Source organism: Ascaphus truei, chromosome 3 (assembly GCF_040206685.1).
Source record: "Ascaphus truei isolate aAscTru1 chromosome 3, aAscTru1.hap1, whole genome shotgun sequence".
Lineage (NCBI taxonomy): Eukaryota > Metazoa > Chordata > Amphibia > Anura > Ascaphidae > Ascaphus > Ascaphus truei.
This window is the reverse complement of record NC_134485.1, coordinates 415,776,949-415,802,995: the sequence shown is the minus strand read 5'-3', so window position 1 is coordinate 415,802,995 and position 26,047 is coordinate 415,776,949. Positions and strand designations below refer to the sequence as shown.

Here is a 26,047-nt window from a genome sequence, read left to right as displayed (position 1 = left end):
GCTCAAAGTATCCTTGACAAAGAGACAACATTGGCCACTAGGGGATACCCTCCAACTACACCTATTTAATAGGTACAGTGTCAGTATCTGTAATTTGTGGGTCTTGTACCTATTGAAAAACAGCTGTACCTATATCTGAGTGTGCAAGAGCAGGGGAGAGCACTGCTGTCTGTCTGTTGCACCCATTGGTCAAATCTCAGAACCTTCAGCTACTTTAGATCAGCTGGAAGCTGAGGATATTACTGTATGTAAAACTTAAAGTAGATCTGATGTTTATATAATAATAAACAAATAAATAAATACAATTCACATGTTACAGCAAATGTGTCAATGCTTCCATGGTGCCCACTTGCATGGAAGCTCCTACTAGTGACAGAGCAAAATTAAGGATTAGCTGATACCTTTTATTTGGATTCACAATTGATATTTTAGGACATGCTTTAGAATACAGGAGGGAGAGAACTCTCCAAAGCTTGCCCTAAAATATCAATTATTGGTCCAATTAAAAAAAGCTATCCCCTAATACTGAAGCGCTCATTTATTGTATTGTGCACTACATGTATACAAAGAGACTAAACCCTACCCTTAAAGAGAAGGGAGTGGGCAGAGAGAAAAAAAAACCCCTTTTTTTAGCATGAGACCACACGAGGAGTCTTGTATAAGATAACTATCTTGCACTACAGCAACTGGACTAATTGCTACTGCTATTTAATTCATACCAGTGACAGGGAAACTTAAGTGAATTTATGTTTAAGAGCTACTGTATGTACTGTAGGGTCTGTGGGGTAATCGGTATAATGATAGCTGCTGAGGGACCCCTACAATATTATTGCTTAAAGCCATCATACAGCTCACACACCACCACAAAACCCATGAGTGTGTATACAGACACAGGTCAGTAACATGCAGCAGCAGTGGCTCTTATCGCAGGGGAGCTGCCTGTATGCTACTGTATCAAGGAGACAGACAGCTGCTGCTGCAACAATGCATGTCCATACCATGGCCAATGATCTCACAGTGGACATGCACCTTCATTGTGTCTCCCCAGACCCAGGGTTGAATCCCAGGCTCACGCCCCTCCCCCTGGAGCTGGCTGTTTGGGTGAGTCCCCCTCCCACCTGTGCTGTCTATAAAAGCTGAGACTGTGCGCTGGGCTCGTTGCTGCAGTCAGGGGCCGGGGAATGGGAGCTGCCTGCAGAAAACAGCCACCAGTAGCGGCGTGTGTCTGACCTGCAACATGAAGACCATCATAGCGGCTTATTCCGGGGTGCTGCGGGGTAAGGACGGGCTGGTGCATGCACACAGTGGGGTGCTGGCTGGGGATCCACATGGGGGGGGGGGGTCTAATCATCAGCAAGTTGAACCCTGCCTTATACCTCAGGGAGGTGCACAATGATATGTATTTATTATTATTACTACTACTACTATCATTCTATTTATTATTAATACTATTGTCATTCTATTAATTAATAGTATTTGTAACTTTGCTATGCATTATTAACCTCTTATGAATTTGGTTTGCTATGTACCACGCTGTGGAATATGTTGGTGCTTTATAAATGTTACTGGCCAGGGAGGAGTTAAATCTCCTCGCCCTTTTTGCTGTGCTTCTAAGGTAAAGTCTCATTTATTTTTTTTGTGGCCAGCTTCTAGCTGACCTTTTTAACCCCTCCTGCAATTGCTTCTAACCCTTATGACTGGCTTATTACCCAACATTTCATGACCCTGTTATTAGAAGTTGTGGTAACCTCCCCGCCCCGCCCCCCCCCCCCCCGTAATGTTTTAAGCCTTTATGTGCAGCCCCCTCTGGCAGTGAAAGGGTTACCCCCATAGCCATAGGGGTGTGCAACTCTAGTCCTCAAGGGCCACCAGCTGGTCAAGTTTTTCAGGAGATCCCTGCTTCAGCACAGGTGGTGCATGCAGTCTTTGACTGAGCCACCTGTGCTGACGCAGGGATATTTTGAAAACCTGACTTGTTGGTGGCCCTTTAGAACTGGAGGTGGCCATCCCTGGATTAATGGATTCAACTTGTGTTTTAACCCACTAGCTGCCAACTCATTAACTTATTTTATTTTTTACATCTTGTGCAAAGATTCTTATGTTGCTCTTTTGGAAGGGAGCGTGTAATCCTGTTGCACTCGGGGGAGAACACTAATGCGTTACTTTACCACCCGTTGCAATCACTGCTGCAGCAAAGTTGTTGGGTCTGGCATTGTCCCTGAACAAACAGTTGTGTAATTCTCGTCTGATACAACAATGATTTACATAGCCGCACTCCCAGGCACCGTGATTGTCTGTCCTCAAGAGCTTACGTTCTGATGTTTTTCTGCTTAAAGTGCAAGTGACTAAGCTTCTCGAAGGTCACAAAGGGATTGAACAAGCTTGTTTTTTTACAGTTTCAGACACTTGGCTAATACCATGTTTGCCATTCTAATGATGGTGGGAGGGATGCACTAATATCTCCTGTATTCTATAGGTAATAACGAGAGCTGGACAGCCAGACCTGGATAAGCTTGGAGCCAAGATAGTTGACTCTGAATATCCTATTCACTATTTTCTACGGCCCAAATAGGGGCTGTTTGACCTAGCACCACAGCCTCTTTGCTGTCAGACACACCAATAATGGCTAAGAAAACCCTTACCAGTGATTCACAAATAATAGCACTTACTATTTTATAGACCGGTCATTTTTTGACAAAGCTGAAATAAAAGGGACAATAGGAAGATGGCTTACACAATAATTAGTCGTTTATCCGTTGGCTGCCAGATTTGCACCTGCCTTCCTTTGTCTACTGCACTATATGAGCACTGCCTCTGAAGTTATGAACTTGGCTTGAATTCCACTGTCAACACCTTGGGCATGTTTGTGTAGTATAAAAATATACCCTATATATTCGCGCTTTCCAACTAGAGTAGAAAGGCCATGAGTATTGTACGCATGGACACGCATTCAAGGTATTGATTTATATAGCGTCCCCTTGACTTCCAAGGGGATATTGTTGCAAAGAATTGCACTTGGCTGTCTGAGCAACAACCAATGAAATTGACCTGAGCAGGCCAAGAGCCACCAGTTGACAAGTGTATAAAGAGATGGCTCTAAAAATCACCTCGCCTGCTTAGATGCACAGTCCAAGTGTTGCTGTGCTATTCAACTGCTGGCATTACTTGGTGCTAGAGTAGAAAATGTTTACTATTTGAGAATTTGCCCTTAAGTCAGACTGAACATCCAGTAAGCACTATTTTTTGTATTTTTATTCTGTTATGTCCAGATCTTCCCTTTAAATATTAGCCTTGGAATTTTGCTTTGCACCCGTGCTGCCATTTCTAAGTGTTCTGTACTGTAGGTGTCTAATACTGCACTTCCCATTTATTAACTTTCAAATATCCTCTAACATGCCTAGAATTCATTTCACTGAATTTGAAACGGGCTAAGGGGGGTTCTTTGTATTTGGTGCACAAGTGTCTTTTATCAGAATGCAGTATAACCAGGGGACGAAGTGACTAAAAAATGGCTGTCTTCAAAACCTTTTTTTAAGCATGTTTACTACTGGACAAAAGCACTTTGCACCAAAGTTTAGACAGGCTTATACAATGCTTTTTATTTGGGCATGGCACTTGCCTTGCTTTCAAGTCAGTCCTTTGTAGAAAAAAAACAAAGTACTAATATGTTACAACCTGTGGCTGAAATGGAGGAATAGCCCCACCCCCATCTCGTACACGGTATAAGCGGCCAATTTTTTTTGGATCAGCTGCGTGCGAGAAGGTGGTGGGACTATTGCACCATCTCACCTGCGGGTGCGAGCCACGGGGTGCAATAACATTTTGTACATCTGTATAAAACATGGTTGTAATCCATAGGCAAAGTACCATCACACTGACTGCTCAGCATAACTATAGGCCAGGGGTGAAGTTGGCCCATCATTGTTTGGCTTTGGCCCCACTAGCAGCAGAAGGGTTAATCCCAGCCATGGTTTTAGGTCTTCGTTAGATTTGCAGTGGTTTCTGAAGACCTCACATTGGGTTTCTCCCTCCTGTCCTTTGCTATGGTTCTTGCATCCTGTTGCCATCTACATGTGTAGAAAATGCAGCTCCATTTATAAATATTTATGCACGTTTCCCTACATAACGATGCCTCATGAAATAAACAGGAGACTCTGAAACTTAATATGCTCCGTAACAAGAAGGCGGTAAGGTTACACTGCACGATGGTGAAGCCATTTATCTGCGTTGTTATGAATTGTTCAAGTGGATGTGTATCTGTAGCTCTGGTCTTCATTTTTAAGCTGGTCGTGCTCAGTTAACTTTGTAGAATTGACTGTTGGACCCCCTTTCTAATCCTCCCCCCCCTGCCAAAATGACAGTTGTGGTTACCCCCTCATTTATATAGGGCCCCCCTTAATTCTGCTTGCCTGGAAATGCCAGCATTTCTTCTGTACACCCCCACAAGCAGCCTGTTGAGTGTTAACACAACTTGGATAAATGTAAATCCTTTTTATTTAAGGACATAGTGACAGACGCCATGACTGAGACATGTCGTTGTATAATGGAGCAAAGGGAACAATGTGTGTCTGCAACACGGATATCAAAACTACTGTATATTTACTAATGAATAGAAAACATAGACTGGTAGCGTGAACCTCTCATAAACCTTGTGCTGTACAAAAAATCATGAACAAGATCTCAAAATGGGATCTTTCACATTGAATCAACAAAATGTTCATACAATGTATCCAGATAAGGTGCTGGCACAGCTGGATAATCCAGCCATAAATCGAGTGAATAGGGACAATTAATTTGGTAGCAAAAGGCCAAACATAAGGCTGCGCTTATAGTGCCGGTGACGTCTCTCAAACAAAACAATTGTCTGTTGCCAGCGCTTATAGTAATGGCGACAGAGCGACGTCGCGTCTGGAAAATTGGTAGCCGTGTCTACTTGTTGTGTTTTTTTTTTTTTTTTTTTTTTAAACAGTTGCCACATGTGACTGTCTCTAAAACAATTAAATTGTGCGGCCCGCCCCTTTTTAGTGACATTACTGGCGACCGTCACTAAAAAACAAATTACAACAATCGCGGACGGTGACGGGTGACGTCATCTGTCGCCAGCACTAAGCGTGGAGTGTGGGAAAGATGCACCAAAACAATTTCTCTCTTTTTATTTAAGTTGGTACTAGAAGTAAAAATAGTGCGTTGCCTTGGAAACATAAGTAGTTCCTGCTCTGCTAGCCTAGTTTGTGCCTTGTGATATAACTGCATATATAACTTGTGCTTCGTTTCAGTACGAGAGGTCAGGTGCCCATCTGGCTTCTGCATTACCTGGGTAATGTTTAACCTGTTGAGTGGACTAATTTCCCTCATGGTGCTCAACTGTATTTGAGGGGTTAATTTTACCTGCTTAGAAATCAGGGATGTGTTTATTTTTATAAATGATATTGGTTTAAGAGTTCTTATCCTGTACCTGCTCTTCCTAACACCAGGGGCCCATTTGTGATCTTTGTAACTTTTTTTCGTTGACCTGTGCATGCAAATAAATGCATCTCCAAAGAAACACACCTATCGTATGACGCTTTTTGTTGCTGTTTTACATGGTAAATGCAGAGCTCATTTGAACAAAAACCATTTCACTACAGTGTCGTCCCCCTCACAATACCAACTGGAGATCATCCAATGCCCATTTTAACTGCAGAGGCGCTCAGCTGCTATCTAAACCCTATGCCAAGTAGTGTACAATGTTCTACTCTGAAGGTCCTTCTTGAATCAGTTGGTCTCTGGTACTGACCTCTGACTGATGCACCTTGAGGCTCCAGTAATTTAGCTGGGTGCTATGCTGATGGACACTTGAAGCAGAGTGTGCTGTGCACAAACCTGTTTGATGTAACAACTGTCATTATAAAGGTTGCAGATTCCAGTGTGGCAACACATTGAGGTATAATTCTCTAGCAAGTAGCAAAGTGTCATTCCTTAATACAAAGCACTGTGCTCAGACTTTAACATTGAAGTGATCTATCTGGTGTGTGTTACACTTTAAAATAAAACAGAGCAGATTTTTTTTTAGATCAGTTTGCATTGATGCAATCCTCGGGTCTGTGCTTGTGTTGTAAAACAAGATTCAACACTTTATTTACCTGAACTTCTCTGATAGGAAAGGGGTGGGCAACTCCAATCAAGGGCCACCAATAGGTCAGCTCTTCATGGATATCCCTGCTTCAGCACAGGTTGCTACAAGACTGAACCACCTTTGCTGAAGCAGGGATAGCCTAAACCTGACCCGTTGGTGGCCCTTGAGGACTGGCGTTACCCACCCCTGAATTAAAGTAATTTTGTTTGAACTGCCCATGTACGGAACATCCTGGTGCATTTTAACCTGTTAATGTCTCTGGGCATAATTGTCTTTTAAGCACTACTAGGTGTGTGTCCAACATCTAAAACTGGTATACTAGTGCGGGGGGAAGGGGGTGGAAATATTAAGGCTGTATTGGACACATGCTTAAATATATTTCTTTACTTCACCCCCCCCTCACCCTGTGGCATCCTACCCTGGCACTTTCTGTCTCAGAGCTGTGACACACTTGTGTTGGTTGGAACTCAGAATCTACAACTAATTGTAGTAGCTTGAAAACCAATGACTGACTTTAATAACCAATCTGCTGTTTTTATAGGGAAGTTATCACTAATCTTAATTTGTGTGTATATATTGGTACAGTACATACAGTAGAAATCAGGATTTTTAAAAAAAATCTTTGCTCATAATAAATAAAACATTTGCATCTGTTACATTAACCTTAAAGTTTTTTTTTTATTTATTTTTTCTCTAATATGTGCATCAATACAAAGCCACACAATAAGTAATTACTGTAGCTAAGTTGCCGATCGATCCATTCTCCTCTGATCGGCGAAGATTCGGCTCGGGGTTCACTAAATGGCTCAGTGCAGCAGAAGAGGACCAAAGATGCAAAGTTCTATGGGGAAGATCATGTGACCAGGCAGTCACTAGATACAATTGGTGCACTGCTAGAGGGCAGGGCTAAAAAGGGGTGTTTCAGAAGAGGAAGGGGATGTGACTTTGTAAATGGTTGCTATAGAAACAAATGCTTGTTGCATTATTAAAAATTTAGCTTTTTACATTTTTTTTTCAAACAACTGAATGACAAGTGTTTTCTCATAGTACAAAATTTATTTTTAGAAAAAGGCACACGTAGGATATTGCTTGGTCTGCAGCTTTAATAGGAGTTGATCTGATTGTAAGCTTCTGTAACAAAGATTATTTTGTAGTCCTGCATGGAAAAGCATGTTGCCTGGTGGTGAGAACAAATGGCAGGCGTTTCCATGTGAACTCTACTACAGGATTGTATTTTAATAGGGAAAAAAAAATCAGCAAAAATCTCTTTGAACTGAGATGGGGAAAAAAGTTGGTAATCTGCTTTAACATCACATGAAGAGTATTTGAAAATGGGTCATTTAGGGACAATACTGCACTTTTTCTTTCTAATTGAGGTTTACTTAATTGTCCAGCACTGAAGTTTACAGACGATGTTAACATATCAATCGAGCTCAGAAAAGGGTGTAGTAGAGAACATAATTTTTAAATGTGACAGACAAAAAAAAAAAATTCTGCATGTGAATGATTTTTGGACATTGATTATTCCCCCCCCGCCCCCTCACTTAAAGCTGCAGTTCAAGCAATATCCTACAGTACGTGTTTATTTAAAAAAATAATAATAATTGTAGCATTTACAAAAAAATAAAGAACATTTAATGTATTCTAATGTAACAAGCATTTTTGTTCCTATAGCAACCATTTACAAAGTCGCATCCCCTAGCCCTTCTGAAAAATCACCTTTTTGAGCCCTGCCCTCTCTCCAGTGCCTACCTGGTCACATGATCTTCCTCACAGAACTTTGGCTGTCAGTGCAACATTTAGTGAACCCCAAGCCGAATGTTCTATCACATGAGAACGGATCGGTCGGCAATTTAGCTAATCACGTGTCAGTGTGCAGATTGTATTGATGCACATATTGAATGGATATCTATCTATAATCTAGTTTGTTGGATCTGTCCCATCTAGGAACAAAAGTGAACTAATTCATGGTGCCACGTTGACTTGCATGGTGATTAACATTACAAAACGTGCTTTTTTTTTTCCATTTGTATTCCTCTCCAGGTACAGGATCCAGTATCCTCTCTGCAGTTCATGACTTGCCGTCTAGCCCTTTGTGGTCAAAGTCAAGAGTTGAAAAGCACCTTCAGATAATCTCTGTGCTACAATGGGTGATCAGCTTCCTCATCCTGGGTAAGAGCTTTCAGATTTCAATGGCTTACGACTAAGGCCGCGCTGTCGCCCCGAAAACAAATGCATTGTCGCCGCCGCGTGCGCTAACTTTTTTATTATTTTTTTGCTGCCGGGAATATTTGATTTTTCAGTGGCTGTCGCCACGTGACGGCCACTGAACCAATCAATGGACTGGTCGTCCGCACCGCCGCAAAGCGAAATACAACTTTCGCTAGCGGTGACTTCGCGGGCACTATATGCGCAAACTAAGGCTGGTTCTATACTGCGTGCGCTACGCCGTGCGTGTGGCAGTATCAGTTGGCTGAGGTTAGTCAGCATTTCTATAATGGTGCCGCGCGCACACAACTGAGCGTGGAACCGGCCGACAGGGGAGAGGATGAAGAAAAGGAATTTGCGCCGCGTGTGTGTATTTAAACATGCACACATACCGTACCTCACTCACAGCATACACACAAAGCGTGCGTCATGTGCACGCCCGTTCACACAGGCGCACGGCTGCACAAACGGCGCTAACAGTACTACAACTTATTCTTTGCATACCATGATACCTCATTAAAGGCAACGAACAAATCGGCATGTCAAACTATACTAATAACTATTTTTTTTTTTTTTTTTTTTTTAAAGCCGGGATTCTCCGGAGCTGAACCTTCGTTAACTTCAGCTCTGGGGACCCCTGCTTCCAGAGATACTCTCCTGCGAATTAGGTGCCGGTAGCCGCTCTCCACAATATCTGCTGTCAGATCTCAGGCCCTATGGGCCAATAGGAAGCAGTAACATCATCACTGCTTCCTATTGGCCAATGTAATGCAGGCACTTTAAAGCTCTGCTTGCTGAGCCGGAGAAGCTACCGGCACCTACTTTGAAGGTAAGTATCTCGGGAATTAGTGGGGACCGGGAGCTGAAATTAATGGGGTTCAGCTCCTGAGATCCCCCCCCCCCCCCCCTTCAATTCTATATTTAAATTTTTTTTATAATTTGCGATCTAGGATTACTCCTTTTTTAAACATGGTTCAAAGTGCTACAAGTCTGGACCGGTGCATCTCCAAGACTTGCTACAAATGGTTATAAAGTACTTCATGGATTCCACATGAGTTTTTCATTAAAAGAAATATGAATGTGCACTTGGAAAGGAGACCTGTGAGGTTTCAAAAGCTCTACTGTAAAATATTCTCCAATTCCTTCTGTTAGGCCCTTGCAGTTCTGAACTGATCCTTTTATAATGTGTAAAATTGCTTATGCTGTTTAAATTAAAAAAAGTGACAATAATACACTAGGCATTTTGCATCTTTTGTTTTTCTTTGTGTAACCAATATGCAATTTCTGGTAGTAAAGCAGCATGACTTTATTGTATTATGGTTAATTGTTGACTGATATTACATGTATCTAGTAAAACATAATTGCCTGTCCTGTGTTAAGACGTGAAGCATTGTGTAGTCCTTTTGTTGCTGATGTTTACAATGCATTCAAATCTGAGTTTGGAAAACGTCATGCCTTTTATTTAAATAAACAAACCTGTTCATCACGGTCATGCTTTAACATGCGTTGCATGGCCTTCCCTTGGGTGACATTGTTACTACTTCCGTACACCATGTTTAAGGCATCTTAAATGGTAACCAACAGAGAATTGATGCATTTTTATCTTCCATTTAACAGGCGTCTCCTGTACTGCAATACTTCTGTATATTTTTTGTACTGACTGCTGGCTGATTGCAGCTTTGTATCTGGCTTGGCTGGTGGTTGACTGGAATACACCTAACAAAGGTAAGCGCTGCATGCTCAGTCAGTGCTTGTAAGTGGCATGATCGATTATTCCAGTAACAACACAAAGCTGTGAGGATAAACATGTACTCTGCTCCCTCTGAAATTCAGCATGCTGGGCTCTTAAGATTTGAATGTACAGTATACAGTACTGTACATGTCATTAAAACTAACTTTTATTTAGCAAATGCAACCTTCAGGGGTTTATTTTTTGTGTTTTCCAACACACCTGTGTGCAGCACTCCATTGAGCTAATTTCTTGTTTTCTTTAGGACCAAATAAGTGAATCACTTTTGTTATGTTTCTTCTGTCCCAGATTGGTTGATACCATTAATCCATTTCTGCTGGGATGCCTTCCATGCACAAACATACAGAATATATAGAGCTCTTGCTGTTGGCTCTCGTGAACAGATGCCCAAGTATTACATTTGATGTGACTGATGCATGTTGAGCAGTGTTTGTATTTTTGGATCTGGCTGCTTGTATCTGTACACATGTGACCTCATTGGGGGGAGGGGGGTGGGGGTGGCACATCAAATTCCTTACCAGGCCCTATAGAAAAATGCCTAATGTAGTTATTTTTTAAATTGGTTAAAACAAGTGCAAATACTATTCAGAAAAATTGCTGTCGGTTTTTTATGAATATGATGCAAAGTTCATATCAGGCTATTTATCTAAAGAGGGTTTTATTTGAGGGAGATGGGTAGATGCACTGACTAAGTCTTTATTGTATTCTGGAGGGTTTTTGTTGCGCTTCTGTGCACTGTATCATTGTGTCCATTTTATTAACGGGACTAAACTCTGCTTCCAGGTGGGAGGCGGTCCTCCTGGGTTAGGAACTGGACAGTATGGCGATACTTCAGAGACTATTTTCCCATAAGGGTATGTTCAATTGTGTGGTTTTTTTTTTGTTTTTGTTTTTTACTTGTATATTGCCTTCACATTTCTTGTGGTACAGTAACTAGCTTTACAATATTTAAAAAGCCCCATCTTTTACATGATTTGGGACAAGGGCATTTAAACCTTCTACAAGTCATATGAAGACATACTCATGTAAATGTGTACGTTTCCAAAACATGTGTTGACTGTTGATGTCTTTATGTCTTGATATTGATCAATGTTCCCAGATTGTAACGTAATTGTATCTTTCAACACCCACATACTCCTAATTGCTTTGTACTATATTGATGCATAGCACACTGTTGTTGCATCCATTGTTTGTGCAGGTATTCAGTATTATCACTTATCTGCATAATACCTCAGCAGGAGATCTTTACAGTTATATAGCAAAGGAACCATTATACGTACTGCTTCCTTAAATTGCCTTTCTGTGTGGGGGAGAGGGGGGTGACCTTGGGTCTTTTTTCTCACTCCAACTACTTTTTTTTTTTTTTTTTTTAAGACCTTCTCTGCTCTGTATGTGGGTTCTTGGGCACTTCTAAAGACCGTTAAAGTGTGAAGATTTTTATATTCTCAAAACGGAATTCGTGCAGAATATTTAAATGGGTGGACACATACTAAAGCGAATACCTTTTTTTTTTTTTTTTTTTTTTTTTTATTTCACATTAAGGGCACCATTCAAAAGTGGGGTTAAGGCATTAATAGTGGTATACTGCGTCTGACTATATTGATTAGGAGGCTTGTAAGGTTATACATTCTGTAATTACAATACATCATCTTGACTTCACTGCACGGTAGAACGTTCAACTATAAATGGAATTGATTTCTCGTGTGGCTTGGCTTTCATTCCTTCTCCAACAGATTATCCAGTGGCATTAATGAAGTCTGTTGCACATAACGTTTTAACCAACCTGCATCAGAACTAATATACAACAGAAGACTTGAGTCTAATCAAATAATTGACGGACGACGCTTTTAAAGGGAAAATCTTTACACGTTTGTTAGGACATTGACTGAAACCCGGTTCTGGCTGCTGACCCATGCAATCTGTACGCTGCTGTCTCTCAGACATTTATAGCATTGAACTTTGTCACTGTTGCTCCAACCTCTTTAGCTGATAAAGGAAACCATAACATTGCAGGTGTTGAGACCCAGAGATGCAGAATGCATATTGATGTCAGAATTAACTTATCTACCGCAGTTTCTTAACGCTTGTGCCAACAGATTATTTTATTTATTTATTTTCATACAAAAGTCTTTGTTCTGTACCTACTGTAAGCAATATTTTTGCTTGGGGCATCTGAAAAATTTAATTTATTAGCGGTCCGCATTAATAATGGCCCAACTTTCTGCAGCCCAATGTATGTGCCTAAACAGGATATGAATCTGTTTGGGGAGCAGTTGCTTGATCGGCCTTCTGGTTTAAAAATTATTTTTTTTCATATTTTATATAGAAATGTTTTAAATAGTTTTTTTTTTGTAACAAACATATTCATGCCCTGTCCCTTGTGGGGGAGGAAAAATAGTTTTTTTTTTTTTTTTTTTTTTTTAAATTTTTAATTAATGCTTTGCCTTTTGCTAGTACTTCAGTTTAAAGTTAAGTTGTGCATTTACCAAAGTTTGGGGGTGGTGGAAAACATTAATCAAATGTTACTGTATGTTTGGCCAACTCTAGTGAATGTGCAACATTGAGGCCAGTGGCAAATAAAGCACTAGTGCCCCATATCTTAAGAAGCAATACAGAGCTTCCTAGCACTATACAGTATACAGCCCCGTATCTGAACGCTCCCCTCTTTGTCCTCCCAACCATTCTGTCAGTGCCCACGTTTTCTGATGCCTCCTGACTCTCTGCCTCTACTATTCACTGCAGTCTGGGAATTGGGCTTGTGAAGAAAACAAATAAGTTACCACTAGGCATTAACAGATGGGCAAGTGACCAGTGTGGTGGAGGTTTTTTTTTTTGGTGGGGGTACATGGGGGAACCTGAGGACCATACCAACTTAATGTGCCTGTATTTCCCTTGTTCTACAGCAGACAATCTGCTACTTTTCATGACTGTAAAGATACTTTGCAGTATAACTTGCTCCTCAGAAATATGGCCATTGTATCGACTTTAACTACCAGGTATCTTGAGAGCGTTGACTCAACTCTTGTATTGTAAAGCACTATGAGACCAATTCAATAAGGTCCAATGGATGTTTTTGATTGGTCACACTATCTAGTCTATCATCCTAAATAAAAAGCTGCAAACTGTCAAGTGGGCAGTTATCGTCCACTATAAAGAGGAAATCCCTCTTTGTACTGGACAGGCAACAAAGACCTGAGTCTCTGATCCATCCTTGTCTTTACACTTCATTCTTCTGCACTATATGTGCTTGGTGCCAATGTCTCTATATTTAAAAGCATCCTATAAAATTGTATTCTTTAAATAAATAGGTCCACACAACCTGATCCGAATGAAAGGTGACAGACAATTATATCGACATTGCTAGCAGATCACAACCATTTGGCCCACTCTGTGCAGACTATTGAAGATATGCGAGAACCTGTAATTGTTCTGTGCATGGTAACCTTGATTAAATGCTCAAGTGATGCTTATCAGTTTCTTCACAGTAAGGGAGATACATGTCCAAATATTAGAAAGTACTGTAGAGGAAGGCTGCAACACTACTGGTTCCTAAATATAGAAGGTTTTTACATTGCCATAAATATCAGCAACATTTTGCGCTCAATGTAGGCTGTTTCATGACAAGCCCAAAGCCGAACAATATGGTCCAAATCATGGGCCTGTTTGACAATGCTTTGCCCACTGGTACCATTTTGTATTCTACTTTCTACAGTTTGGGAATTTGTATTAGTTGCCCTTGGTGGTTATAGCATCCCATCAGTTTTATTTTCTTTACATTACATGGTTATTGATCTTTTGATATTTGACATTGTGTTCAAACCTGTTAATTCAACTATATCAAATGCTTGTAAAAGTGACTTAAAAGCTTCAAATATTCTCTTTCCAGTTGGTGAAAACGCACAACCTGCTTCCCAGTAGGAACTATATTTTTGGATATCACCCGCATGGAATAATGTGCCTAGGAGCATTTTGTAACTTCGGTACAGAAGCCACTGGTGTCTCCAAGAAGTTCCCTGGTGTCAAACCTTACCTGGCCACACTGGCAGGGAATTTCAGAATGCCTGTGCTACGGGACTACTTGATGTCTGGAGGTAAGAACAATACCGATCATTCTTCCTTTCACCCGTGTACAGTATATGTAGGACTTTATTTTAATTTTTTAACCAGTTAAACAGGAGAAGTGTTGAGGCCTTCAGTGCAAAACTCATCTACTGCACCGACACACTTTATTCGAGCAAATACCCGGTATGTACCTGGCAGATACCTGGAATGCGCCGCTTCTCACCTCTGACAAGCCCCGTTGCATTTGCCTTCCCAGCCTGGGTTCATGCCTGGCTGATGGGCGGCTGATTTGTTAAATGATAATGATTAGGATTTAATAGGCTGCAATGCTTCGCGTGTCTACCAGATGGCATAAATTCATGAATTGTAATGCAGTATATATATATATACTGTGCAGTATTGCAGCCAGCTGGAATAAAATGCTTCAATCCCTGCCTGGAAAATAACTCAATGCACTCGGGCAGAAAACAGTCACAAACCTCAATACACCCGGGTATACCCGAATTCGTGGGACTAGCCGAGCTCGAATAAAGTGTGTCGCCAGTGTATATAAAGCTAAAATAAATTAATACATTTGGGAGAATAGACATAATATATTAACATGATTTGAAACAGGAAGGAAAGTGTAACCTAAATATAGCACAGCGTTAACATATCCCCCAGTACTTTAGGAATGTCATACTTGTAGTACTTTTTGGTAGGAATTCTGCCAGTCCTGTATGATTTTAATATGGCTGTTTAAGACGGTGAAGTTGTATGGAGGAAGTTAAATGGCTGCCCAAGGTCACTCTACAGTCATGGCATTGTCCTTGTCCTCTTTGTATCTGGCAAGTAAAACAATGTGCTTTATTTTTGTAGTCCACGTTTGTAACATGACTGATTAGGTGTAGATGGGCAGATGACAGCTGACTGCTGATTCAAGGCTTCTGTGTAACTGCTATTGTCTTTAACCTATCTCACAAGTTGGTGTTTAATGTGGCTTGTAAAATCACTGCTTCTAATTCTTTGGTACATTTTGAGGCAACATTTTCAAAGGGATTTAATTTTTCATACCATCCATACCAGGTAATGGATCTAGAATCCGGTCTACACAATTTCTAGATTTGTAAAATGTTTATTCACAGCTACATAATAGTAAAAATAACAGCCACCCCAGTACCATTAATGTACACACCATAAACTTGATTCAAAATTCTCTTTGTTTTACTAGAATCTAAGTAGATCATGTATGCCAATTGGCTTTATTTTGAGTTTTCCCTCAGATTAGTATTACTGTAAATTGGTTTTATGTATACATAAACCTTATTAAAATATATCTCTTCTAGGTATATGTCCTGTAGATCGTGATACCATTGACTACATCCTATCAAAAAATGGCACTGGAAATGCTGTGGTTATTGCCGTCGGAGGAGCCGCCGAGTCTTTGGATTGCAGACCGGGGAAAAACTCTGTCATGTTAAAGAAACGGAAAGGCTTTGTAAAGATTGCACTGAAGCACGGGTAAAGAAGTCTCTTAGTCGTTCGATATGTACGCCAATCATATTGGCCAGTGTGTTTGATTAAAATTAATTTTCATAGATGGCCAAAGATTAGTTTGTAACAGAATACAAGAAACCAATGACCTAGTGTAGTGGTCACATTCCAAACGACATATTGGGGAAATAAAGCTTTCTATGTTAGAGGCTGTAGTAACAAAGGAGGGAGGTGGTTGTAGTAGCTCTCCAGGTCCTTCATCGTTATATACAGTGTTTGTACTTCTGCCATACCCCATGAAGGACCTGGAGATGTTTAGTAACATAACTTTTTATTGGACCAACAAGTAGATATAAAAAAAAAAAACTATCATATTTTAACTTTACACATGGAAGAAAGTACCCACACTTCTCTTTATTAGAGGCTGTACATTTATACCCCCATTAGACAGTTTCTCCAACTAATGCATTAGATGTTCCATAATGACTGTGCAAATACTATGTTGCGTGCATATGGTAGGTAAGTTGGCAAAACAAGGCACCATTGGTTCTAGATGAAGTGTAATTGCATCTTTAGTGTTTCTTTCAAGCTATACTTTATCCTGTGGGTTTTATTTTTTTTTTCCTCGTCTTGTAGAGCGGATCTAGTTCCAGTTTATTCGTTTGGTGAAAATGAAGCTTACAAGCAGGTGGTCTTTGAAGAAGGATCTTGGGGTCGCTGGGTACAGAGGAAATTTCAGAAATACATTGGCTTTGCTCCATGTGTATTCCATGGCTGTGGCTTCTTCTCATCAAGTAGCTGGGGTTTAGTGCCTTATAATATGCCCATTACTACTGTCGGTAAGTTTTGCTTTTGATATACAGGTTGGTCTTTACACAGTTAAGATTCTATTGCACAATATAATGTCTGAAATAAACTAGCATAATTAATTTGCATAGCTACTACATTTTGACTAAAATGCTCCTGTAAAATAAAAATTGGTGCTATACAAACTGCCAATGTCTTCTAAATGTACTACATTAATATCTCTAAGCTCAACATTGCAGAGTTTAGGCCATATAATAAACTACACGTTATAGGATTTTATCTATTTGTCAGAGCTGATGGGGATGAAAAATAAAACCTTTTATTGGGGAGGGACAATTGAATGAAATGTTACTGTTTCCCTGCTCATAGTTCTGGCTACAATTCAAGATGCAATTCAACCTGTTGGACAATTTAGCAGTTTTGTGATGAATGTTTTTTTTTTTTTTTTAATAAAAATTATTTATTTATAATAAAATGTAGTTATCTGAACACTACATAGCATCAACAGCTTCTCCCCCATCTCGCTGGTTATTAAACCACTGAAAAGTGAATCTAAAATATAGTTTTTAATCTGGGAAGACTGATGATTAACAAAGTAAACTTGGTAATGCACATGTTTGTAAATGCTATTTAGTATTTATTTTGACATATTTGAACAGTTGGCTAATCTGCAATTGCATTGCAAGCCTGATTACAGGTCTATAAACATTCTATTTCTTTTCCTTTTACAGTTGGGGAGCCGATTACTGTTCCCAAAATGGAACATCCAAGCCAGAAAGACGTTGATCTATATCACAGCATGTACCTGACCTCCCTAGAGAAGCTTTTTGATAAGTACAAAACCAAGCTTGGCCTTCTAGAGACGGACGTGTTGGAAATCAACTAATGGACTTCAAGTTTAAGGACCACAGATAGACATGACACGCGACTCCTTTCTTCTGTTTCTCTTTGTGATTCAGACCCAACAGTGTTCCGTGGCAAAAACATGTATTTTTGTTATGGAGAAACCCCTTTATTGATTGTAGGAAGCTGTCATTAATGTATCACTGTGTATATATATCTGGGAGGCAAAATTCTGACCTTTCAACACTGCAGCTGTAATCTGTTGTACTTTAAACCTTATCTGAGGCAATGGAAGGAGTTGTTTTCGTGGCTACAAAACTGGGCTGGTCAGCAGCACTAAAGAACCTGATAACAGAGTTCTTCTCTTATTAGCACTTCTGATTGTGGTTTTTTTTTATATATATATACTGTATGTCCTTTTTATATAACTATTTTCAGATACCTTTTTTACAAGTTATTGCTGAAAGTTGAGCTGTTCTTTCCCTCCAACCTGTTCCCGTAATGGGACTCAGGCTTTCGATTTCTGCCTTGTCGTTCAGTCCCAAATGTGTTAATTGTGACTATTACTGACACAGCCTTGCTCCGGCACTGAAGAGCTGTTAAATTTGGCTGAGTTGTATGTTGTGCTCAACTCCACATTTTTTTTTATACAAATGGCAGCACTGGAAATGTATCATATTGTAGTTAATGAATAAGCAATATCAGCTACACAATGCTAGTTCTAAATTACCAGTAACTTCATGTGAGGCTTTCAGCACTTTTGTCAGAACTAAACAGTTATAGTATCAGCGTTTGGTTTCAATACCATGGCTCTCTTGCTTAAAAAAAGTGTTTGACCCAACCCCATCTTTAGTGGTGTCTGAGCTGTAATCGGCAACCAATTTTGCAGCTCATACAGTAATATAGGGTTTAAATTTATTAGAATGACGTTTAGGATCAGAGCATTATAGGGCCCAGCACCGCTCACCCTTAATATCAGTGGGGCCAAACCTGCTGCTAGTCCTAAAATTGGATGGTGTAACATTCTTCTCACCTAAAAGCCCCTATTCAATATAATAAGGTTACATGCTCACATTGCATTTTTCTATTAAGTTATGTGGATGGGAATGCAATGTTAATAGAATAATTCCCTGCTTCATACTATATGAAGTAGAGGCTAGGGTGTCGGCAAGACTTGGAAACTTGATTAAAGACCAAGTTGCATTTATTCATGTTTGTGGTGTATACAGCTGTTTTCTCTAGAGTGGAAAAACAGAGCAGGTTTATGCACACAAGAAGCATAAATAGAGGCAGATTGGTGGATGCATCTTATTAATACTAGGTGTTGGTATAGTCCAAAATGCAAAACTAAAAATATGAACATGAGCAGGTCCACAAGTCAAAATATAATGTTTAATATGTCTGTTAAAATGCAACACGGGGGTTCTTTAAGGGAAGTGTCTTCAGGCCCCCTGTGCCACCCAATGATTAATGTCTGCCCACCCTAAAACTGTACCTGTAGATTGCTTGACACTTTGACCTGGTGGCCTTTTGTTTTATCTCCCCTGACCCCCTTCCATTTCCCATTAGGGCTAATGCTTTATAATGAATTGTTCTTGATGAATGTGGTAGTTGCAATAAAATGGGAATTTGCCCTTAGAACAGGAATCAATTTACAAACTAGAACAGGATTTAGAAGCTAGAGTTAAAAATGGAACCTTCTGGTTACCTAATACTTCTACTTAAGATTTAGGTCGTGCAAGAGGTAGCCTCATTTTGTACCACAGAAGATGGCCGTAGTGGTTGAAGTGCCTCTCTTAAAAATAGCAGTACTGTGCCTCATTTATAAAATGAGGTCAAGTTATGACTCGTGTAATGAAATGTATTCATTATAATAAGATCTTAACTAGAAAAGGGGATACTTTAAAAAAAAAAAAAAAAAAAAAAAATAAGTTTCCCATGGGTGCATCCTCTGGAGCTGAACCCTGTTAATGTCAGCTCTGGAGACCCCCTACTGCCGGAGAGCCTTAACTTTTTGAAGTAGGTGTTGGTAGCTGCTCTGACTCAGCAAGCTGGGCTTTAACGGTTGAAGCTCACGTGGGCCAAGAGCAAGGTGCATCGATGACGTCGCAGCTTCTTATTGGCCTGTGTGCCAGGAAATGTCTCAACAGCAGACATATTGTGAACCCTGGTAGCCAAGGAGAGTGGCTACTGGCACCTAATTTTGCAGGTAAGTATCTCTGGGAGCTGGGGGTCCCCTGAGCTGAAATTAATGGGGTTCAGCTCTGGAGACCCCTCCCCCCTGCTTCAACCTAATAAAAAATGCAAAAGACACTGCCACCTTGGATTGCCTCTAAAGCAAGTGGTATTGTAGGTTTGTAAGACAATGTTTTAAAGTGTGTTTAACAATGTGAACCTATCTCCCTTCAAAAAACAGTCAGCTGTTTAGTACCATTACGCATTGCCCACTAGGTGTCATTTACCTTTGCAGGTGCCTGATCTCTGCCTCTCAATCAGCCGGTACACCAAACCCTCGTGGGTTTTCTTTTAAATGTAATTTATTACTACTGCAAGTCAATATTTTATTCTAAGTGACAGATACTGCTTGATTTTACTACATTGTCCAAGATGCATCACATTATTGGCCTCTATTAGCACAAGGAGTTTCATGGAAACTCTGTCTTAAGGCACAACCAATGCAATTCGATGGTTCGCCCTCTTTTTTTTCTACTCTCTCTGGTAATGAGGGTGTTAAACCAAACAAAACGAAACAGATGAGCTGCTTTGCCTTTGTGTACTTATTTCTTTATTAAACCATTATGCTCACCAATTTAGCGGTAAGAATGTCTTCAGTCAACTGAATCAGAATGTTTTCGTTAAATGTTTTTTTCTTTTTGTAAATTAACTCAGTATTGGGGAAGTGCAATTTTATATGATTGTAAAAAGAAAGTGTCTGTATCAAGATTATTTTAGTCAAATGATGTGTATTTCTCAATTAAAGATGCACATGGGAAAGATGTACATATTGACCCTTCCTTAAAATGTTTACATGGAAGGTGAGACTAGGGTGTGGTTATTTTTGTATTGTGTTTGCTAAAGATTAAGCTATGACGATAGTAGTTTTTGTCTCTGACAGTGATTTGGTTGTAGCAACTCTTCAATGTGCCTTGTTTTGTGCAACAGTACTTCACATTCCCTAAAATTATTTCATCCTACGAAATCTATATTAAACTATTCAAGATTTAACAATTTATTGTAATATATATATATATACATAATTACGTGATTTTTTTTTTGTACAGGTGAATGTAAATAAATGTGTGAAGATGTGTTGCAGAATTAATTGACTAGGAAAATCATAATTTTTCTATCCAGGACGCTCTAAAAATTTAATTTAATAAAAAGGTTGTGTGTGATCAGTTAAGTGTGCAAGGCCTATGTCTTCATGAAAAAACAGGCTGCAAAGCTTCTAAACAATAGGGAATGTTTGATGTCTGATTATCCATGGAAAAGGGAAATACACAACTTCCACTTTTCACCTTTGCAAAGGTGCCTCAAATGAGCAATATCTCTCCTAAATCTGTTGCCATCCATCTGTCACGAACAGCAGCACACAAGTGAGATTGTGATTTAGATATGCAACCAAGGTTAATCCACCCGGCTACTCTAGCCAACTCACCTTTCTCCTCCGCAAAGGTACCCCCAATGAGTTAATATTTACCCCTTACTCATTTGCAATATATCTATACACTGCCACCCCTCAAGAATTATGCAAATACAATATGTAAAATGAATATATCTGCCAGGATCTCAATACTCTCTAGAGTGTGCAACAGTTTATTCAGAATCTCCCAAACCATCAATTATTAAATGTTTATATACACACAAATTACAGAAAAGGGAGTACAGGAACATACAATTACTGTAAATGCAGGACAGTTTCTTAAAATAACAGGATAAAACAAAAACCCCTATACATTGTTACCATATGTCAGAATTATCTCCCAGAGAGGTCACTGGCGCAGAAATAAGACTTTGTTTTTGGTCCAAAACACCCTGCTGTTGAAATCTGATTTTCATAATACCTTACTAAGTCTTAAGTACAATTTTTTTTTTCCCCCACATTGAAACAACATAAGCCAACCCCTGTCGTAAATCAGCTGTGAGATTGATGGTTTTATGACAGAAGAAGAAAAAAAAAACTTCTACCAAACGACGTTTACGTTTTTTCCTCATGTATAATGTATGTATATCTTTATATAGTGCCATTAATGTACATAGCGCTTCACAGCAGTAATAAACAGGCAGTCCTCGGTTATGCAACGGAATCCGTTCTGGGAGTAGTGTTGTATAGTGAAACCGTTGTAAAGTGAGTCCCATTTTAATCAGTGGCGGTGAGTGTTGGATAACGCAATCTGGCGTAGAAAAACAGCCCTTAGCGTTGTATTTTAAAGCATTGGATATGCCATTCGTTGTACAGTGAAACGTTGGATAATGAGGACTACCTGTACGTGACATCTTAAAAATGACACATAATGAGAAGAAGTGCTTCAGACATAAAAGTGACATTTAGGAAAAGGTGTCCCTTCTGCGAAGAGCTTACAATCAATTGGTAACTAGGAAAAACCTACAGAGACAGTAGGAGGGCATTCTGGTAAGTGCGTCTGCCAGGGGCCAAGGTTTATGTATGAGGTGTAAAGTATCAGCCACGGAGCTACTCACATGCTTCGTTAATGAGGTTTGTTTTAAGATGGGTCTTAAAGGTGGATAGAGAGGGTGCTAGTCGGATATTGAGAGGAAGGGCATTCCAGAGGTGTGGGGCAGTCGTGAGAAAGGTTTAAGGCGGGAGAGGGCTTTAGATACGAAAGGGGTAGAGAGAAGATATCCTTGAGCAGAACGCAAGAGTCGGGATGGTGTATAGCGAGAAATTGGGGCTTAGATGTAAGGAGAGGCAGAAGAGTAAAGCTTTAAAAGCGAGGAGGAGAATTGAGTGTGTGATATGGGATTTGATAGGAAGCTGGAGAGAAATTTCAGCAGGGGAGACACTGAGACAGATTTAGGAAAGAGTAAAGGTATTCTGGCAGCAGCATTTAAGATAGATTGTAGGGGAGACAAGTGACAGGCAGGAAGACCGGACAGCAGGAGGTTACAGTAGTTGAGACAGGAGAGAATGAGGGCCTGAGTCAGTGTTTTAGCAGTCGAGCAACAGAGGAAAAGACGTATCTTTTTAATATTGCGGAGGAAAAAAAACAGGTTTTAGCTATCTTTTGCATGTGAGAGAGGAGTCGACTGTGACCCCTAGGCAGCGTGCAAGTGTTGCTGGGTGTATGATAGTGCTTCCAACAGTAATGTAGAAGGCGGTAGTAGGGCCAGGTTTGGGAGAAATTATGAGGAGCTCCATTTTTTACATGTTTAAGTCAGCGGAGGGCCATCCAGGATAATATAGTGGAGAGACATTCAGAAACTTTGGTCTGTATAGCAGGGGTAAGGTCATATTTGAAACCAAGAGATGTGATTAGGTCACCTAGAGAGAGAGTGAAAAGAGAAGAGGCCCTAGGGCAGAGCCGTAGTGTACCCCCACAGAGAGATTCATGGAGGAGGTGTTCGCAAAAAGAGACACGAAGTACAATGGGAGAGGTAAGAGGAGATCCAGGATAGAGCTTTGTTATGAATACCAAGAGTATGGAGAACGTGAAGGAGAAGAAGGTGGTCCACAGTATCAAATGCTGCAGAGAAGTCAAGTAATATGAGCAGAATTTATCGACCTTTGGCAGCATGGAGGTCATTTGTTATTTTAGGGAGGGCTATTTCAGTGGAGTGAGCAGTGTGCAAGCCAGATTGTAGACGGTCTAGGAGTGGTGAGAAAATGGAGCAAGGAGGAAAATACAAGACATTCAAGGAGTTTAGAGGCAGGAGGGAGACAGGGCGATAGATAGAAAGATAGGTAGGGTCAAACTTGCTGTTTTTGAGTAATGGTATAACTGTTGCATATTTGAAGGAGGAGGGAAAGGTACCTGAGTAGAGGCAGGAGTTAAAAATGTGTGTGAGTGTAGGAGCAAGAGGTTTTAGGAGATGGGGGGGAATGGGGTCAAAAGGATAGGTGGTAAAAGGAGAAGAGGAGATCAGCAATGATACATCCTCCTCTTTGACAATGGAAAAAGAGTTGAGGAAGCAAGAAGAGGTGTAGGATGGGAGGAGGATACAGAGGGGATGTTCAGACGTATGGATTCCACCTTTTCCTTGATATAGTCAGCAAAGTCCTGATGTGAGAAGGAGGAAGAAAAACAGACAGCAGAGGATGGTCTGAGTAGGGAGTAAAAGACAGAAGAGTCGGCGTGGGTTAGACTTGTGCGTGTTGATTAGTGAAGAAAAGTAGGTTTGTTTAGCCTGAGAGGGCAGAGTTGAAACAGGATAACAAATTTGTAGTGAAGGAAGTCTACCAGAGTGTGAGATTTCCTCCAAAGTTGTTCAGAGGGACGAGTGCTGGAATGCACCATGCGCGTGAGGAAATTTGGCCAGTGTCTGGGGTTAGAAGGGCGAGAATGGCAAACAAAGTAGTGCATGTAGATCAAGAGAGGAGGATAGGGCAAAGTTTTAGTTCCTGACAAGGATGTTAGGGAAAGTGGAATCAAAAACTGGTAGGTTAACATAGCGCAGGTCTCTGCAGTAACGAAGGGTAGATGGAGTTGGAGAAGAAAATGAGATGAGAGGAAAGGGGGAAATGGAGAAATCAGAGAGAACAGTTTTTAGTGAAAACCAGGTCTAGGTAGTGGCCATCTTTGTGGGTACTGACTGCAGTCCACTGTTGAATGCCAAAAGAAGAGGTTAGAGAGAGAAAGCGGGAAGCCCAAAGGAGAGTGGGTGCATCAATATGGCAGTAGAAGTCCCCAAGGAGAAGAACAGGGGAATCAGAGGAGAGAAAGGATAGCCAAGACTCAAAGTTAGAGAAAGACAGAAGGGGGATGAGCAGATGTACTGTAGGCGGGCACTAGATGACCGCCACACGGACAGGGAGAGGAGGCAAAAGCTGAACAGTGTAAGCTTCGAAGGGGGGGGGGAAAGAAAGAGAGGGAGGAATAGGAAGAGTTCGGTAACGGCAGATAGAGGAGAGGAGGAGCCCCACGCCCCCACCCCTGCCATCACGGCGCGGAGTGGGAGAGAAAGAAAGGCCACCATTAGAGGGAGCAACTTCCCGTGCAGAATCAGACTGATGGAGCCAAGTCTCAGTTATACCAAAGAGGAGCAGAGAGTGAGAGAAAAATAAGTAATTCACAGAGAGCAAATTGTTGGAAAGGGAGCGAGCATTTCAAATGGCACAGGAGAAAGGGAGAGAGGAAGAAGGTTGACGGGATGGGTATGAAGTTAGAGGGGTTGACACCAGAAGGAATATAAGTTGTATGTGGGAGGCGAGGACGAGAGCATGTAGAAATAAGACCGGGGCCAGGATTTGGAAAGATATCCCCAGAAACAAGGAGGAGAAGCATGGAAAGAAAGAGAATGTGTGAGGATGATTTGTAGGGTTGTGTTTTGGTGCAGGGGCATAGCTGTGTAGAGTCAGAGGGCACAGGTAGGAAAGGAGTTCATGTGAACTGAGAAGTGGCAAAGGAAGGAGAGTAAGGCCTCAGGCATGGCGCTGACTCGTGCTGAGGTGCGCGCAAGCTTACCAGTGAGCCACTGCAGCCGCAATGAGAGTGGCTTTAGCAGGGGCTCGCGCACGCTTGTGGAAGCGGGTGTCTTAACAAATTTTTCGTTTCGGCGCTCACGGGAGCGCAGGGACGGTCACGTGAGCGGTTCGCCCAATGAGGGCGAACCAGCTCCGTGACATCACTGGCCCGCCCCCAGACATGCCCACGGACGGCGCGCTCTAAGGTCAGGGAAAGCACCCACTTTCCCTCAGCCTCAGCGTGCCTCTGCACGGCTGCAGTCTCTATGAACTCAGCCTTAGAGGCATAATGAGGCTGGTAGAAAGAAACATGTATCTTGAAAAGAAGAGAGGTCAAAGCGAATATAAATAGAAGTGGCAGCATGGCAGCAATAGTTTAGTGTTGAGATGTGTGGACTGGGATAGAAAATGTCCTCCTGTACATGTACAGTAGGCTGCTCGACAGCAGATTGCTTCTCCCCAAGTCTGTCTCTAGTAATATAGGTCTAACAAGTCACCTGACTGAATTAAGTTCTACCCAGGCGGCTCAATTAGCACATGTGAGGCACATTATAACAAATGTTATTTCTAATCAGACCGTTGTCCTACCCAGGTGTTAGCAGTTAAAATAACTATGCACAGCAAAGTGTCAGTTGGAAACAGGATTGAAAGATGTTTTTACCTGAGAAGATAAAGATGAAATCTGTTAGAATAAGAGATGAGTCCATAATCTTCCCTGTTAAACTCATATCTTTAGTAATTTCAACTGCTAACACCTGGGTAAAAATGCTGACAGTGGTTATTATCAAATCCCCATGTATGAGCAGGACAAGGAAAATATGCCCTTCATATGTCCTCAATTTGAACGTATGCCCTAAGGAGTGTCAGGAGCACCTGCCACATTTCAGAGGTTGATGGAGTGAGTGGAGTGGGAAATAAACTTACTGGAGGTTCTAGTGTACCTAGATGACCTCATAGTCTTTGGGAAGATGTTAGAAGAGCACAAGGTTTGGCTAATAAAGGTGCTGGACTGGTTGCACGAGAGCGGTTTGAAGATGTCGCTGGACAAATGACAATTCTGCCAAACATCTGTTACATATGTGGATAATATCGTCTATGAAAAGGGAGTTTCCATTGACCCGTCCAAACTGGAGGTCATGGCACCCTG

At 40.9% G+C, this 26,047-nt stretch overlaps 1 protein-coding gene across 1 annotated transcript; it reads left to right on the top strand.

Annotated features, from left to right (window-relative positions):
- Positions 1 to 1,124: 1,124 nt before the first annotated feature.
- On the top strand, positions 1,125 to 20,576 carry DGAT2 (diacylglycerol O-acyltransferase 2). The gene is made up of 8 exons (XM_075592688.1): positions 1,125 to 1,277; positions 8,159 to 8,287; positions 9,941 to 10,048; positions 10,857 to 10,927; positions 13,960 to 14,164; positions 15,461 to 15,635; positions 16,245 to 16,447; positions 17,147 to 20,576. Exons 1-8 carry the CDS (start codon positions 1,238 to 1,240, stop codon positions 17,299 to 17,301), a joined length of 1,086 nt encoding a protein of 361 aa, XP_075448803.1. The 5' UTR covers positions 1,125 to 1,237; the 3' UTR covers positions 17,302 to 20,576.
- The last annotated feature ends 5,471 nt before the right edge of the window (positions 20,577 to 26,047 follow it).